Source organism: Varroa jacobsoni, unplaced genomic scaffold, assembly GCF_002532875.2.
Source record: "Varroa jacobsoni isolate VJ856 unplaced genomic scaffold, vjacob_1.0 scaffold_1182, whole genome shotgun sequence".
NCBI classification, from domain to species: Eukaryota; Metazoa; Arthropoda; class Arachnida; order Mesostigmata; family Varroidae; genus Varroa; species Varroa jacobsoni.
Window position 1 is genome coordinate 92,753 of NW_019214084.1, and position 17,368 is coordinate 110,120.

The window sequence follows — 17,368 nt, forward strand, 5'->3', positions numbered from 1 at the left end:
CCAAGAGGAATTACTCCATTAATGGACCCCGTTGAATCCAGTTGCTTAGAAGTGGCTAAATTGACAAAAACAAAACCCTAGTTGACGCGATATTTAGTATTACGAATATGCCATAAGAGAAAGATAGATAATTTCTTGGAGATTTGTTTTGGCCTGAAAGTAGGCGAAATTCAGTCAGCCCAATTTTTCTTCGCCTAGCTTTAGCTATTAAACATTGGCAGCAGCAGCAGCAGTAGCAGTCATCGTTGAAAAGTAAGTGGTAATAAAATGTTTTTAGTTGATGCGCTCCTACATATGTTTACATTCGCAGTTATTCAAACACTAACGGTTATCTGATAGAATCGCTAGGAAGTAAATCATGAATGTACTTTACTGAGGCTGAGCAGGAGAATCGAATACAAGGAGGTCAAGCAGGATGTACAGACACAATGTTTCATTTACCCAGGACAATCAGTTACGCTGCTACTAATACGATAGAACTCAATTGATCGGAACTACATGAGCGTCGCGTTTTGATCGTACAATTTTGACTGACAATAAACTTACCCACAACACGACGATTTTTCAACCAAACACATTCTCCTTTTCGACTACGGACACGGCACGTAAGCCGAACACTCTGGAGAGGATTCGCTTCTGTATCAGCGGGCTCTGCGTCGAACTCCTGCACGCCCGAGGCAGTATCTGGAACCATTGGGATAAGAAAAACATGTTACTTACAACATGAATTTACGTAGTTTAATTTCTGATAATCTTGCTTAGCTAAGTTAACTAAACATTATTTTTAACATGTGCGTAAAATCTTAATCTATTAGAAATGATTCTGACACAGGCAATCGACCATATTGATTTCTGTGTAAACAAACGTTTGTACTCAGATAAGATTCCCGTCTGTTACAGAAATTTCGGCTTTGTTAATAAAGTAAATGTATCTCCAAATGACCCAGCTATAAATGGTGGTTAAAACGGGTTAGTATATTGGAACCTACAGACTTAAAATTGTTCTGCAAAGTAGCTAATGTTCCTCACCTAACAACGATAACGTAAATTACATCATTTTGACTGTTCTAGATTTTAATCCTCGTAAGTTTTTTCACGCGAAGATTGCCGTGTTGAGGACACAACGGCGCGGTGACTTGTACGGCTAAAGTACTGGCTAAAAAGGTCAGGGGTCACTGGTTCAAAGCCTTTCAATGGCATATATTAGACGATAAGTGTGCGACTCATCATATTCTTATTATATTATTCGTAATTTTAAGAAACTGCTCTAGATAGCAGTAGACCATGATGCATCTGAACGTGTAACGTATGTCGGGCTAGTTTGTGTAGTAGAGAATTCAGACGTTCTATAGAGCCTCAAGTATGTATCTGTATGCAGAAAACATTTGAAGAACATCGAAGAAATTTCCGATTTTATAACTTCAACGAGCGTTTCCAACGTCGGGGAATGCTGCTGTCGCGGTTACGTATTGAGGAGACGGGCTAACGTAGTACAATTTAGCGGGCCGTGCTTTGGCCCCGAGCTTCGGGCGGCTTCCTGCTGCTGATGCCGTTCCGGCGGGCGGTTTCGCCAGTTGTCCCGGAGGTCGTCGCCACCGCAGAAACTTGTCAAAGTAATCCATCTCAGAGACACGGTTGCCCTGCACACAACTATGCCAATATGTCGATAAAATGCAGAAACAGGTCTGCTAAGCAGGCCAGCCGGACCCAATAAGGTGGTTCTCGTTGAAAGAAGCCAGAAATGAAAAATGAAGCTAGCCGAACACTAGGAGGCAGAGATGAAGCACGGAAGCCCGAAGAGTACAGACAAAGATAAGTTAGCTGCTTCGGGCCGAACCTTGCCACGGCCATAGCGTGTTGCTCTCCGCTTCTTCCCCCTCCACCCTTACCCCACCTTCCTTTTAACTTCGCGTCCGACCTGGTTTCTACTTCTAGGAGCCTACAAGATGCGCGCCAATGCTCCTTACTACCAGCCGGCTCGCTGTCCGGATTTTAATATCATGACCAAGGACCCAATTGAACCGTGGAACGAAAGATTCACTGCCGTGAAAACGCAGGCAGCCCCCAGTGACGGCATACCACTTTTAACAGCGATTCTCCGACATTCGCATATGGCAATCCTTCGATTGAATAGACACTGGAAAAAGAACGTAGCACCGGTGAATAAGGTAAAAATCGCGCATGACCGCACAAACGTCAACGTCAACCTTTTTAGCTGCGGGCATCCGTAGAAAACGGATAATCGGTCATTTGGGGGACGATCATTGCGTCCGTATTCAATGCTGTGAATGAGCTGTGACGGAGACTTTAAATGATGCGGATTGTCATGTATGTAATTCAATTTTAACTACTTTTCTTAGCCAGATGTGTCTATATCAAACGCAGCTCGTTATAGATGCACCTGACCAATAAGAGTCTATTGTGATGTTTGGGAAACGGACTCGAAACTTCGGTGTTCGACCATGGTTGTGCCACAGTTTCAGCGTATCAGAAGGCTTTCTTCTTCTTTTCCGAGGAAAAAAGGCAACACTAGCACCACTTCTGTATTATACTTAACACAAATCGCTGATCCTTCTTACTTTCTGTGTGAACACATCTATTAACGTTTGATTTGTATGCTAACGAAAAAATAACAAAATATACGCCAAACTGTGTGTTAGAGTCCTTGCCAGATCACATTAAGAATTTAACAGGTGAAGATGTTAAAACAGAACCATATGTTGTCCTATATGTTAATGTTTGCAGTGCTTGATCCACAAGGACGTTTACCTCAAAACAGACTATAATTACAGTTCCACCTGGACAGAATAAATTAATGGGAGGGCAGTGCAGCGATGCTATGAATTACCATGGTCCTTTAATCGGCATTCAATGATAGAGTGATATCAAACGTATAGGACGATTAAGCTGTTGATTAAATATTGCTCTGCCTCAGTTCTGACGTGCCTCGCGTTGTGTAATGTATGTAGAAGCACCCTCAAAAATGATTCCTGATGTCCCTAAAAAAATTCGATTGAGCGCCTAATGTATTGTTTGTAGATCTGTATCCACCAGCTATAAGTATACGATACAAGGATTTGTGCTGTTAATATGCGCATGAACTTTTTATCTGACGATATTGGATCTCGACCTGGTGGCCTAGACGGCCAGACCTTCGTTGAAATAGACTGAGAAACGCTGTTTCGAGTTCTGGTACTACAGAACCTGCGTGAATGAACAAAGCAATTATATCGAACCTCGGATCTCAGATGCCCAACGATCTACAGTACGACGAAATCTCAGACGATATTCCAGCTTTTTTAATCAACACAAACTGATAACATTTTCATCGGGTCTTGCCACTTACTTGATATAAGACCTGACAGCTGACCCGCACTGAGATAAAGGACTGACAATGCAGGGATTAGTTTGCCAGTATTTTTCGAAGAAAGGTCACAAAGGACATAGGTCAAGAAAACTGCAGACTAAGGAAAACAGCGATCTTATATCATACCCGTTTTATCGGACTGAAATTTTATTTGAACGCTGGACGATTTTTAATGCTCGAGTTCGCCCAACACTTATATATGGCGACATCAGTGTGTGCTGTCATGAATTTGCTTAAGTTCGCGCATTCTGTTCCACGGTGAAAGCTTCTATATATGCGATTGGACCATAGGAATATACTTTTTGGCGTCAGCTTATGGGCGACCCAGCCACCACTTTTACGGTAGGTTTGTACTCGACAGTCATGTCAAGGTAAAGCTAGAGAGGAGCCGGGCAAATCGGTAGAAAAAAAGGGCATAATGGGAGGGGGCGGACCATGGTCCTCTTTCGTAAGTCTCATGCAGCACGTATTCGACGCTGCGTCTAGAAAACTTTTCCAATTTTCTAGCGGACTTAAGACAGAAATCGTCATTGCTATGAACGGAAAATATCCATTGAAGTTGTTTAGAGGACTAATATAAGATTAAACCAAAATAGTTATATTTAACATAAAATCCATTGCAACCGATAGATAGCCACGTTTTATTAAAAAAAAAAAAACAATAATAGCTGACCATGTACAGTGAGCTGCATGAAATCCTAGCCTTTTTACATTTGATTTCAACAGCCCGTATCGTACCCAAGAGCTTTAGGAGACTTTGTACGGAAGTAGAATTCGAAATTAGACGCATGCCAGCCATTTGGAGTTTCGGACGCGTCCATGGTTGCTTAATAGTTCTGGTTAGACTTATTGCTTTCGCTTCGATCCTCTTATTTTTTGTGAGTTCCTTCAAAGACGCCTATGTCTTCTGCGAGCCAGAAAGACGGGCTTGCCGCATATCAGAGCAACTTCAGTAATCTCGGTCGGACGATCTAGCTCGTGGTTAGGTGAAACATTGTATGAGTAGCCAGGGGATCAAGGCAAATTTCACACCATTCCAACGGAGAGAAAGACGAAGGCAGCGAAACGAAACAACCCGAATGGGGAAACAAAAAAAACTTGGGTCACGAAGGAGAAGCGAAATACTTGACTACGAAAACGGCCTCTGTCAAACATGTGGCAACTGCAGGGCCCACTGCGCCCATACACTGGCTTCAAATTGCACGCCAATTTGGGCGTTGGCCCATTCGCCCCTTCATCATGCTAGAGTCCAGAGGAAAATTTTGGATTGACCCTACAACCCCCGTTAAAATGAAATTACATGTTATTCTTCATGGCGTAAACTACAGCTGACATCACAGTGGCAGGAAAAACTTTTCTTTTTGTTTTCTATGCATTTTTCTGTACGCCACAATTTATAACCGTTCTGGCAAATCTTTTCACATCATGAAAAAATTGCTATTTAATTATAAATTTATTCGTTTTATCAACTTACTGAAATAAGTGGGGTAAATCTAAATCTATTCAGCGGAGTGTTTGCTGCCCCTGTTTACATTCATGACCTTCAATTTTAGCCGGCCAAATCTCGAAACATATAACACCAGAGCTGGCTGTCGTCTCCGATGTAAATATAACCGTAGAGTCTTCGAACGAATTGAGGAGGGGCATTTTGAAATTGCCTGTTATCGTTTTGCAGTCCAGCGTAGATCAAAATAGGTACGTAATAGAAACAAATACGTTACTACAGCACATCTTGGCCTTGATGAAATGTTGACTAGCATTGTATCAATTGGCACACTCGACCGCCACACCGTTGACAGACATCAACAATACGCGGACCTCGCACCCAAGACAATGGCGTCCATACACTATATAAGAAACAATGCCCCTCATCTGTAAGTGCATACGTTCGTTGCAAAATGGCGAAGTTCCTGATCGAAACAAATTTTTTTTCGATTTTCTTCTCCGGCACTGCGACTCCACAATTCGCTGCAATAATTCCGCAGACTTTCGAAAAAAAATAATACTAACCAACGTTTGGCTTGGCTTGCCTTGTGATTTTTCGCTATACGTATAGTATATGTAATCCACTGACCTGGTCACGCAATTTCGAATCTATCGATACCAGGCTGTTTCTCAAAGAACAAAAGCGATTCTCGATCATTTGCCATCATTTACAAGTCCAGATCCAGTCAACTTTTGAACTCTTCCATTGAATCATTGGATAGCTTTACGTTTGTCGTCCTTGCTGTCTTTATATATTCTTTAGTCCTTCATTTCAGCAGTGCAGCGGCCACAGCCACTGCAGCGCCGAAGCATTCTCAATCGTACCTGTCGAGACCTATGTACGCGGTCTTACTGCTATACATTGCACCTCGTCCATTGATGGCAACAGACTATAGCAGCTTGTAAAAGCTAAAATCTAGCAGCTCCAAGTAATGAGATTGTTGGTATTTTCTCACAGAGGCTCCTTTGCCGGGTACCGTATCCCGCTACTTGTTCGTTCTCCTCTTGGCAACACCATCAGCTAGCTTCCACCGCACCCCTTGCATTTTACCTTCCCTGTCTTATTCTAAGCAACGATTCCTGCTGTGGAGCAGGGGTGGCACCACCGCAACAGCGGTCGCCGCCAATTCGCACCCCAATTAAGTATTTCATACCTGTGCGAAACGTTTGCGTTTTCCTACAGACAGCCGCGAAAGAACGCAACGAGACTAACTGGTGCAGGACTGGGCGGGACCCAGTTTCGTTCACATCGACGGCTATCTATCTATTTCTGCTTGTGCTGCTGGGTGTCCCTATATTTGTCCGTGTTCGTTTGATCAAAGCCCTGTTGCGTCAGTGGTAACTAGTGAACCAATGGATGGCTAGTGGAAAGCTGTGTCCGTAAAGAAAGGGTGTTTGAGTGCGGCGTTCCACTGGTGCTAGTAACGGCGCGGCCACAACGGCCGCCGGGTAATAATAAGGTCCAACGCTTTTGTTGCTAGGTTAGTTTTTCGCACGCGTAACAATCTTCCGTTAGTTGTATGCACGTTTCATTGCACTGAACGCAGCTCTTGTCGGTGGCGGCGTACGGTCCGCTATTAGTTTACATCTAGGTAGTGCCGAATAAACAAGCTATCTGAGAGACGCAAGCACCTCCCCAGCTGAGGAACGAATCTTTTTTTTGTCTCAAACGGCAACAATAGTAATGATCATTGAGTAGTAATATTTGAATTGGGCGAACGGCAAGCGGAAAAACAACGGCAGACGTTCCGCTGTCAGCATCGGCTACATAGATCGAAACGCGTTATGTATATGTTTTATTCTGTAGAATGGCGCGCTGCAAAACTAGAAGGGTCCATTCAGATACAGGCTAGAAAACATAGATGAGCTATTATGAAAGTGGTTGCTAGCTCAAAGACGTTCCCGACATGTGTTGGATACTATAAATGAATACATATGATTTATTTTATTAAAACTAGGTCAAAAACTAGGTTAGCTTTGTCCGTTTTGTATTCTATTTAAGGCGACGAGCATTAGGGGAAAGACGCACAACGCCTTTGCCGCCGATGAACTTTTGCCAAAAATTATCCTTTGTTTTTTCATTGAATACACAACGTGTTTCGAAATCGAACCGTACGTAGACATACCAAATGCCAGACAAAGCGGTGTGGTTTGACGTTCACAAAACCGACCCAGCGAACGCAGGGAAGCGAACAAAGTTGGCGCGGAAAGTTACCGTCCCCATCTGGCAAGCGTCGTTACAATAAAGGTCTAGCTTTCTGATTAATTTATTGCGTATGTTTAGGTGGCAACAATCAGTTTTTTTTCAAAATTAAATAACATTTTCAGTATACCTACATAAACCTTTGAATCCATCTTAGGCAGTGTTCTACCAGACTGTATTGCGCTCTTAAAACGGTGGCAAAAATTACATGCCAACACGTTCGCATTGGTAAACACATTTATTGATCGAACTAAAAGCTTGTGTTAACTGGAAGAAAATATAGGTTTTAGGGAGGGCTTACTCAGAACTCGTCATTTGGGCAATAATTCCGTCTGTTACTTGTAATACACAAAGTTCATCTCAATGCACTGACTGCACATCAGGGCGTCTGTGATCATCTCCTTCACAAATGGTCGAGCTTGCTCTGCAGATTTTAGAAAAAGAATAGACGGATCTTTTGTTATATGATCTCTATGCATCGTTAAACGCCAAGCACACGAGTGAACTGCGTCCCTGAACTGGGTGACTCGAGTCCCCCTTTTCGAAGGCAGACGTGCCCTTATTCTAGCCCTCTCCGCGCCACCCACTCAAGAATCGTGCGGTGCTAGCGCTAAGTACTAGACAACCCGTATAACAATAAGTCCTAGATACGTTTCCTTTTTTCCCCATCTCTTTCGTTCTCAGTCTGACAAGGTATTTCTGACGCCGTCATCGGATGTGCTTTCTATCATCTAGTAGCCTTTAGTCCGACTATTTGTGACGTTGCTACCGTTGTTGCTCCTTCTGCTGCCATTGCTGTCAAGCCGTACTGCGGCGAGCTGCCTCGCTCAGTACCAACCTGCTAAGCTTCTCCGAGATTTTTGAGCAGACATTAATTCTTTTTCTCTGGCCGATGTTACAATTCTGAGGCTACCGCAGTCCCCCATCGCTCATTGTCATACGCTGATACCCGAGTGCAAGTAGTATCTCCAGCACCGCCTGCGTCGGCTGTTTCGAACTAGCTATTTATCTACCTGTTTCCTTTTAATGAAAGTCGTTTACGTCATCCTTGACATTCTGGTCGTCAAGCGCCACCGCGAACACTCGCTGACGTTACCTTTCCTGTAGCAATGGTTCTGTCCAGGACATTGCGGAAACGTCGACGAAATGAAAAGTTGTCAGCCAAGAGCCTGCAGGAAAGTGTAAAAAAACGATATTTTCGAAGCTGCTAAGCTACGACACGAGAGGAAGACAGTGTGCCATCGCCCAGCTTGTCGTTTGTCTTTTGCACGGATCCGGGTCTGTATCTGCATCGAACACATGGAGGAAGCAAAAGAAGGAGAGCTCAAGATAGCAAGAAGAAAAACGGATTTCGAGGGGTTTCAGGGAGCTGCGACCGATTCATTTCTAGCGATTCCCATCAGCACCCATCTCGCGGTAGCTTCCTCCAGCCTCACATTTTTCGAGACGACGCCACTCTCCGAGTGCCAGCCTCGCTTTGCACGCGCGTCTTGATCGGAGACACTCCTCGGTTTCGGATTTTCGGTTAAACAAGCTCCTCAATATCCTAAGGAAGGAAGACGTGCCAGTCGCTCGAGTGTGGCTCGCCGAAGAAGTGTTTTCCTTTAACCAGCAGTTTCTGTCCATGTTGGCAGTTTTTTTTTCAACTCTCATGTTCTCTTTTTACTTCAGCAAACTAGATGCGAGACTAAAGTTAGAAAAATGCGACCTTAGTCAACTTTCTCGACATGTTTGTTGAGGCACTTCTCGTTTTCGCTGGTTGTTTGTACCAGTAGCACCTCCCTGCTGTACGCGTCCACGGTTTCCGCAGGTACAACTTCCGCACCATTGAAAAAATAAAAAAAGCATTCGTTATGGTACGAGTTCTTCTAACATTATATGTGCAAAGAATACTATCCTCCAGTTGACTCGTTATCTACGTAATTTACATTCTAGCTAGCGCTCAGGAAGCTGGCCAGCTATTATACTTTAGGTTTGTTCCCCATTCACATATGAACGAGGCGCTCAAGACAAATTCATCATACTGCATACAACATGGCCAGTACTGGGGCGGTGATAGCAAGTTTACCGCTGCTGCTGGCTGTCGTCGAACATCAGCAGACGAGCCACAGGGTCTATGGATAAAGCGACGACAAAAGCGGCTCCATCCGGCATTCGAACCTGCGCATATATGCATGTGTTATACACATTAAGGAACACGAAAATTAGGTTTTCCAGACTAGGTTCCTATTTCTAAGGTCGCTGCTCCTGCTGACGGTCCGCTGTACAAACGGTTTCAAGTGGCCGATTCTGTAGGCACTTGCCATCGAAATGTCACGTCACTTAGCGCTAACCATAGGCCCAGTGGCAAATACAAGCACACAGTAGCAGGCACACTGACACATAAGCGTTAACTGTCCTTCGCCAGCTACGGGAATCGCTAACGGTTTGACTGTCATTGGTTTCTTAGCGTGGCACTTTTCATCTTCACGGGGCATGCGTGCTCCTAGCTGCCGCTCCTATAAACAACGTTTTGGCCGGTAAGGGCAATTGACACTCAGCGTCCGCAGAAGCTTGTCGTTTTATGCGCCCGGTACGTCACTTATTATCATGATGTAATAGTACTATAAGAATGACATCTAAAGCAGTCCCGCCAGCTTCCTGCGGAGTAATAACTCACAAACAGCCATTGGATTACAACTGCTGTCGTTACTGCTTTCTGAATGCGTTACGCCGTGCATGAAAAAACTGCCACGGATACATTTAGTAGAAAAAGAAAAAAGAGATTTGAAGCTCTATAATTTGTTTCTAGTTGCTATGGGCACACACACACGTACACGTCAGCCATTGATCTTAGTCATATATATATATATAGATAGTGGGAGCGATATATTAAGACACGCATAGTGTCGTCAACGGATCAATATGAGGATGTCCATCTATAGTAGACAGAAGATCTCTAAATTCGTATTGTACTGTTTATACATACTGTTCGTCCATTGTGTCAATTACGTAACGTTAATTGAATCTTTGAATTTTATGAAGGACGACGTAGGATGCGATTTCTATATGCGATTTAATGGTACATCAAGTGGTCTAACCTTTTTTTTTTTTTTTTTTTTTTTTTTTTAGCATTCAAAAACACCTTATCCGCTAGAATTTTGCGGTGACTTTTCTATTCCCATTGTAAATTCAGTGCGTCATCTCGTATCTTCTTCAATTTTGCACTAATAGAGGATACTCCGACTTCGTGTAATTTGTCATTGTTGACAGCAAATCCCCATATTTTTTCTGTTGTGGCCTACTCAGGCAACAACTTAAACTAACTCTGTCTTATTTTCAGAAAATTTCACATTTGCCTTTCCGTGTCGAACACAAGATAATAGATTCGCTGAAAGAGTGCCAAAGGCTACAACATACTAATATATAGCAGTAATTTTTGAATCCGATCTGAGGTCTGCCTCTACCAACAAACAAGCAATAGATAGATGAGAGAAGAACAACCGCATCACCAGTGCCAAGTGATGATATATCGAGTTATCATTAGGTTGAAATGCGTCTGTTCTAATTAGTTGCTGAGTAACGATAAAACAAACGCGGAAAAATTACATCGAACACAAAAACGCAAAACGATTTATGGCCTAGAAAAGAACCTGCCTCTCTGTCATGCGTCTTCAATCTATCGCTGTCCCTCGAAGGACGCCGCGGTTTGGGATTATTATGATAGACGAAAGACTCGCAGGGAAAGTAGTACTAGTTCGTCAGGTAGTCGGCGTCCGTGCGGGTCCGCCGGCCGGTCACCTAGGCCACGAAACTACAAGGCTGTCGAGGACACAAAAAAATGAATCGTGCTTTGTTTCTAATTAATGTGCTTAGCTCTCTTCCGAAAGCAGGGTAAGTGGCCATTGTTCATTCGTTCTACTGCCGCTTCGCAAGTGACTGCCTGCGTAGTGCAGACGAAGCTAACGCTTTAGAATCGTATCGGTGTTAAGGTGTAAACTGGGAGTAGCACTCTTCGACCATTTCGGTGAAATCTGGTCCGAGTTCATTTTAGTTTCTAACTGAAGCTACCATGTCGTCTGCTTTGTCGGCCGTTGGGAATTTCAGTGTCATAAATATTTACGTTTAGCCAACCTGCAGTTCAGCTAAAGAGATCCTACTCAAACTATTATTTATAGACCATTTGTTGCCTCCGATAACAGACGGAAGAAGACAGTTAGTAAATAGATGGACTGACATCCCTATAATACTATTTTTACACTCATGATAATTAATAAGCCATTATTGTACAAAAACAAACCAAAAATAAACTTCCAGTCGGGAAAAATCTGTAGTTGAAAAGGCTGATCGCCAATTAATGTATATGTTTACGCCTGAATCAGATTCAACCTCGGCGAAAACGTCTCTGTATTCTATTCCGTATAATTCAGAAGATACTTGCTTAAAGAATAAGAACGGATAATTGCAACACGAAAGATCGATGACGACCCGCTGTATACTAAGCCTTTCTGAGAAGCGGGACTATTAAATCTATCTTTCCAATTCAGTTTCTGTAATTTCTACTTTGAGTAAGATTTTCACTTTTAACTTTGAAACATCTTTTTCTAGCTAATTCTAAAATTTTGTGTCCCGTTTGTCCTACTGTAAACATAACGACGTAGTTTTTCTAAGAGCATTTCGGATACACTCGCCTAAACAGGGAAACGGTTCCCGTCATATGACCGGCAAGAAGTCGGTCACAGACATAAACATATAGATAACAAATAGACACGTAATAGCGTGATGTAACTTTCAGAAAAATCCATAATCGCCACATACACTGAAACAGATATATGAACTATGCATGCGTATGGATAGTACCTTCAAATGCGATCCTAGTGATAACTACTTACCCTTCCGCCTCGCTTCGTTTGTTGCTAAAAGAAAATACGCTCGTCAGCGATTGATAACAATACATCATTATAAGCTAGATTCAGTCAATTTGCTTCGTTTTAACTCTATATTTTATTAATTGTTTTGTTACAAACAATGGTGGCGCTTTATACAACAAACACCGCAAGATTCTTCACCAAGGATGGGAATAGATGCGTACTAACACATGGCAACTTGTATTGTCCTGTAGAAAAAGAAAAAAGATGACAATGATGATGGTAAAACTTGAGACAAACAATATACACCCTGAGCATGGGAGAACTTCTTGACAAGACATTCCGGGAAAGGGGAGAGAGAGAGAGAGAGAGAGAGAGAATTAGCAAAGTCTCTGCTGTCGCAATTATGACACTATAGCGTTCTGCTAGTGCCGTCAACGTCGTGACAAATTGTTGATTTTCGACCGCGGTTGCTTTTTTACACGAAAAGGGATTGACCTGTCTTGCTCCGCCCTCGGTACATGACGGTACAGACATCGTACTAGCGCTTTAGTACTAACACTATTGCTATCTTTACCGTCGTTACCATCACCGCTAACGTTAGCCTAGGCAGGAAAGGCCTTAAGGCTTTGCTGATACGGCTTCGGCCGCCGCTGTCAAAGACCCTTTCTCCATTCGACATACTTGAGTGCACCGCGTGAATAACTATATGTACGATATATGTAGCGTAACGGAGGCACTAGAGACGCCCTTTGAAGAATTACCCGAGTAAATTTTTGACTAACACTACTGGTTGAGATATCTAAGGATAAATGAAATAGTAAAAAATGTTCGATATCAATATGCTTTGATCAAAACAACCAGGGGGTAGTTCCTTCGTCGCTGCTTGTTTAAAACAGTTGGTTTAATTACACCAATAACGATATCCACGTTATTGTGCCTCGTAATAAAAAACAAAGCCTCTAACGATTCACGGTCGACCCATTAAAATCTACAAATCGGATTGCGTCTCCTGAATACTAACAGCACACAGATTACATGTCGATTAACGACATCTTGCAGCGAAACTTCTCTCCTGTCAGAAGCCTCAAATGCATAGGACCGCGCGCGACGGGAGACTACAACTACAGCAGGAACGAGCCAGTAAGACTGTTCAGTCGCCCTTCGTCGTCGCTGCGTCTGCCATGCCCTGTGTATAATGCTATCTTCTTTATGGTTTAGATCCGGTCCCCTCAAGTTGCCCGCGCCGGGCCGGCGCGCTCGCCCGTCCTACTTCGCGTCAACGTCATTTTCTCGTCACGATCACCGCCTGTATTGAATTGACTGTGCCATTTCAAAGCATTGCCCGCTGGCACGACAACGCCAGTCGCATCGTTGATGCTTTCCTCGTCGCCATTGGTTTTGTGGTGTAATAATGTCAGTTGGTTCAATACTTTCGGTCGACTCTATAACGCTCTGTTGGCCTGTCGCTTTGTCGATCCCTAGCTTTAATCTTAGACTACGACAACAAACAGCAGTGGCCGGCCAGTCAGTCATCCACGCAGATATCAATACGAGAGGGTGACGAATTTGTTCTGACATTCATATTACGGTATACGCATTCGCATAAACTATTGACTTTACTTTTTGCTTTTTCTCAAGAAATGTCTATCTATCGGTGGCAGTCCACGCTAGGAGTTTGATTCTCCGCCCTCCAGTTGTCCAAGATACGACAGAAGGTGCAGGACATCTTATGCACGCGTAACGTCAGTGAAGACCCGACGTGCCGCTGACGAGTGTCTCAGAAGCCCAGTCAAAGCCTCAGTGCCTATCTCGCAAGAAAAGACGATTGGCAACGACTTGTCACGTCATACCGCTGCTGTACGCCATGCGGGAGTATTGTAGTAACCAACAACTAACTGGCAAGCGAAGAGCTCCTACGGGTTGAATTTGAAGAAGTCGCGCGCAATGACAACGGCCTCGGGCGTTCTGTACGGTAAAAAAAAAGATTGGCCTGAGAGGCTATAGCAAAGCGGAGCAAATAGTAGAGTCAATACGTCCTGTCAACACCTAAATTCTTTAATGAAGACAGTCGAAAAGCAACTGTATGCTATTTGTACACGCTTCTAAATAATACTTTTGAATGAAGCGAAGCGAGTACCCGCGCGTTAGAAATGGCGTCCCTTCAATAATGTCGTTCCTGACTTCGGACCCCGACGGATGATCGTATATAGAAGTATTATGGCATGCTGTGCAAATGCCCCTAAACGCTGTATATGTCTGTATAACGGTTAACAGAAATGGGTTTCAGCTCTGCCAGAGGACGCTCGTGAATGTTAACCCGTAAGTCGGCCATTGGTTTGGGCAGACGTTCTACACGTACAGCCAACCGTAAGTCACGTCACACTAGAAACGATTTCTGCAATTATTCGACGGGAGACATAATCGTCATTATCATGAACTCCAGTTTCCCTCCTCATAATAGTACTATTATTATCTGTATCTGGCAGTCTTCTTCGAAGTTCTGCAAGCATTCTTTGAAATCAGTCTAGAGGCGTGGTTTTCGTCGCTGCTGCTGCTGCTGCTGTTGCCGCCAATGATGTTACCCGTTTCGCATATAATCAGTGTATCTAATACCTCTAATATATTATGTACTATTCCCTAATGATTACGTAAATTAAATTACGCACTATCTATCTCCAGCTTGACGCGATGGCGACGACAGATTTGTCAACATTAATATTACTAAGTGCTTATATATTCTATATAGATACAGTAATACGACATCGCATATAATATATCAGGCAGGCTCACGCTCAAAGAGGCAGCGCTATCAAATAAAAGACGCTGAAAGGGCATCCTTATGCTGTATCAAAGTATGTGCGTATTTCACTGGCGGCTATTTCGAAGTCGTGAACGACTCGTACACGGCTCGAAACGCTCCTGTATGCATTTGTTGAAGGTCATTCCCCGAACGACTTCCTGCTATGCCTTCGCGCAGGGCTTGAACTGAAACCGCTGCGAATCTGTGAGGGAGCAGCGGCGCTACATAGATTACATGTTAGCTATCACAGATAGGCAAATGCGGAGAAGAATATCTTACTGCAATCACAGCTTTGTTCTACTTTGCGTTTGCTTTTTTTTATTGTTATTTAAATTGACATGCCAGCAGGAAGTAGAAATAGAAGAAAGCATGACAACAACAACACCCTTTGGTGTTGACTGGCATTGCCGCCAGGGGAACGCTGACGTGTTAACTAAGAATACCAACGCCAGCCAGCCAGCTTCACCTTGTTGATGACTGTTGTTATTTTAGGAGCCATCACCCCTCACTTTATCTAGCATTTCCCAGCCTTTTCGGAATCAGCCACGCTGCGTCTATATCTACGCTTTATATTTTACATACAAAACATATGCACCGTACCATCTGTACGGGGACGGATATTGGGAGCAGCCTAACAAAGCCATGTACAGTGTGTACCCTTTAAAAAGGTTCGACCATGATAAATTGTTCGTATAAATATAATTGATATTGTTATTATTTTTTATCTGTCACAGTATAGCAGAATTATAATTTATAGTTGGTTAATTATGATAGCCTAATATCTGAAGAAGAGGACAAGTAACACGTTTCGCGCATTGACAAATTCTTCAATGGCGAACGGGGCAGAACATAAAAAATTACTTCTTATGCATACGCTGTTTAGGTCTTGTTGTGAATGGATTTACGTATACCTATTAACAGACTTTAGTTATTATTAAAAACATTTATTCTTTATAATCATAAGGGGTGAACGGTGGCAGTGATATGGAAATATCCCTCAAATCGATCTGTTGATCTGAATATCAGCTGTTCTATAATAGCACTAAACCGTACTCGTACCTATAAGCCCCTGTCAACTACCCGAAGCACTATTGTCATGTGACGGTAGTCATAATGCCAATAACTTAATTAATCGAAGGACAAGATAATGATGATCGCCTTTGATAGTTATGACTGTGTATCGTCGTCGATGGCAACGTTGGTCCCAGTGGAAGTTGTCATTTCCTGTTCGAGGCCGATACTCGTATGGCTTTACCCTTGCTCCGCGCGTATCCAGATTACGCACAACTTCTTATTCACCCATCAATAGATGCGTTTATCTAGTCGGTGACTGGGGTTGCCGCTTTTAGTTTCGTCGCGTATCCATTCATTGGTCTCTATTTCAGCCTGCTAACCGGCTTATTTCTTCATTGTTCCGTTCTTTCTCTAACGGTCCGCTCGCTAGCCGTTCGTGCTCCCTCCCCACAGCGCGGTTCTGGTCACCAGCGGCAGTAGCAGCTACAACGCTGAGAATTGTTGAGGACACAAAACAAGCAGCGCAAGCCACCCACTTCCGTTGCAACAACAAAAACAACGGAAGGAACACTGGCGGCAAGGGCTAAAGCTGTCATAAACAGTGACCCGTTTGCGTGAAAATTCATGTCTTTGTTATTACTATCACATCGTTATTAACAGAAAGAAACCGGCAGTAGCAGCTTTTTCGCGTCCAGACGTATTTCTGGCTCGTGAACAACCCATAGTCCATACAAATATATATGGCCAACTCGAATAGAATAAGGCCAAATTTACACGCAACCGCTCAGTGATCACAAATAATATTTTCCTAGCAGCACCAGGATCAATAATGTCCCGAAATATCGTCAGATAGACAGACGGTTGATGACCTTCGGTACCCGTTGCCAGGGTCAACTAAGGTACAAATGGGCGGCGGACCTAGCCCGTAATAGGATTTACCTAATGTTATTAGGATAAGCATTTCAATATTCAATCTAAATATACCGCTATTCAAGTGTAAAGATATTACCAAATGACAAACAACTATTACATAATAGTGCTCCAATAGGCGTCACGGTGCGCGCAGTAGGGGTGCCATTTCCACAAACGGTCACGATCGACCTCTGGCAACATAGCACGAAACAAAAACGCGGCCTTATTGTTCAGGTCTTGTGTAAAATTAGCCCATATTTTGTTGAACTCATTGTAACAAAACAAATGACATATAGTGGGCCACTTAATAATTTAAAATTAATCATCATCATTTTCACTATTAATCAGTAATTTGCTACAATGCTGCTGAGTAAAGAGCGTCTGTTTGTTGTATTACTGTCACCTATTGATATATTGTCATTATTGTGTATACATACGAGGTGCTTTACTTCATCTTTTTATCAATACGTGTCACTTACGTCAAAATGAATAAAGTATGACTAATGAAACTTGTCAGAGCCATTATCGTCTGCTAACGTACCACCTGTAGACTGCGCAAGACGTACGTCTCTGTATACATAGCTAGGCGTGCTCATGTACATACCTATAGCTATGACGTAGACCCTTCTGACTACTCAGATGTCGCGGCGCTCTATCCGAAGTTCGAAGTTTAGTACTAGCCGATCACCTTAATTATTAGAGTAATCTTTCTCTTCTCCATCTATTATATATATATA

General features: G+C 43.1%; 1 protein-coding gene across 1 annotated transcript in view; it reads right to left on the reverse strand.

Annotated features, from left to right (window-relative positions):
* LOC111267418 (kin of IRRE-like protein 2) overlaps nt 1-1,622 on the reverse strand; it is a 57,814-nt gene extending 56,192 nt beyond the window's left edge. The window contains exons 1-2 of the mRNA XM_086971321.1: nt 1,427-1,622; nt 547-684 (exon numbers count right to left, since the gene is read on the reverse strand). Coding sequence (XP_086827447.1) covers nt 547-684; nt 1,427-1,622 — 334 coding nt within the window. The remainder of the gene's footprint in view (nt 1-546; nt 685-1,426) is intronic.
* Nucleotides 1,623-17,368: the final 15,746 nt, after the last annotated feature.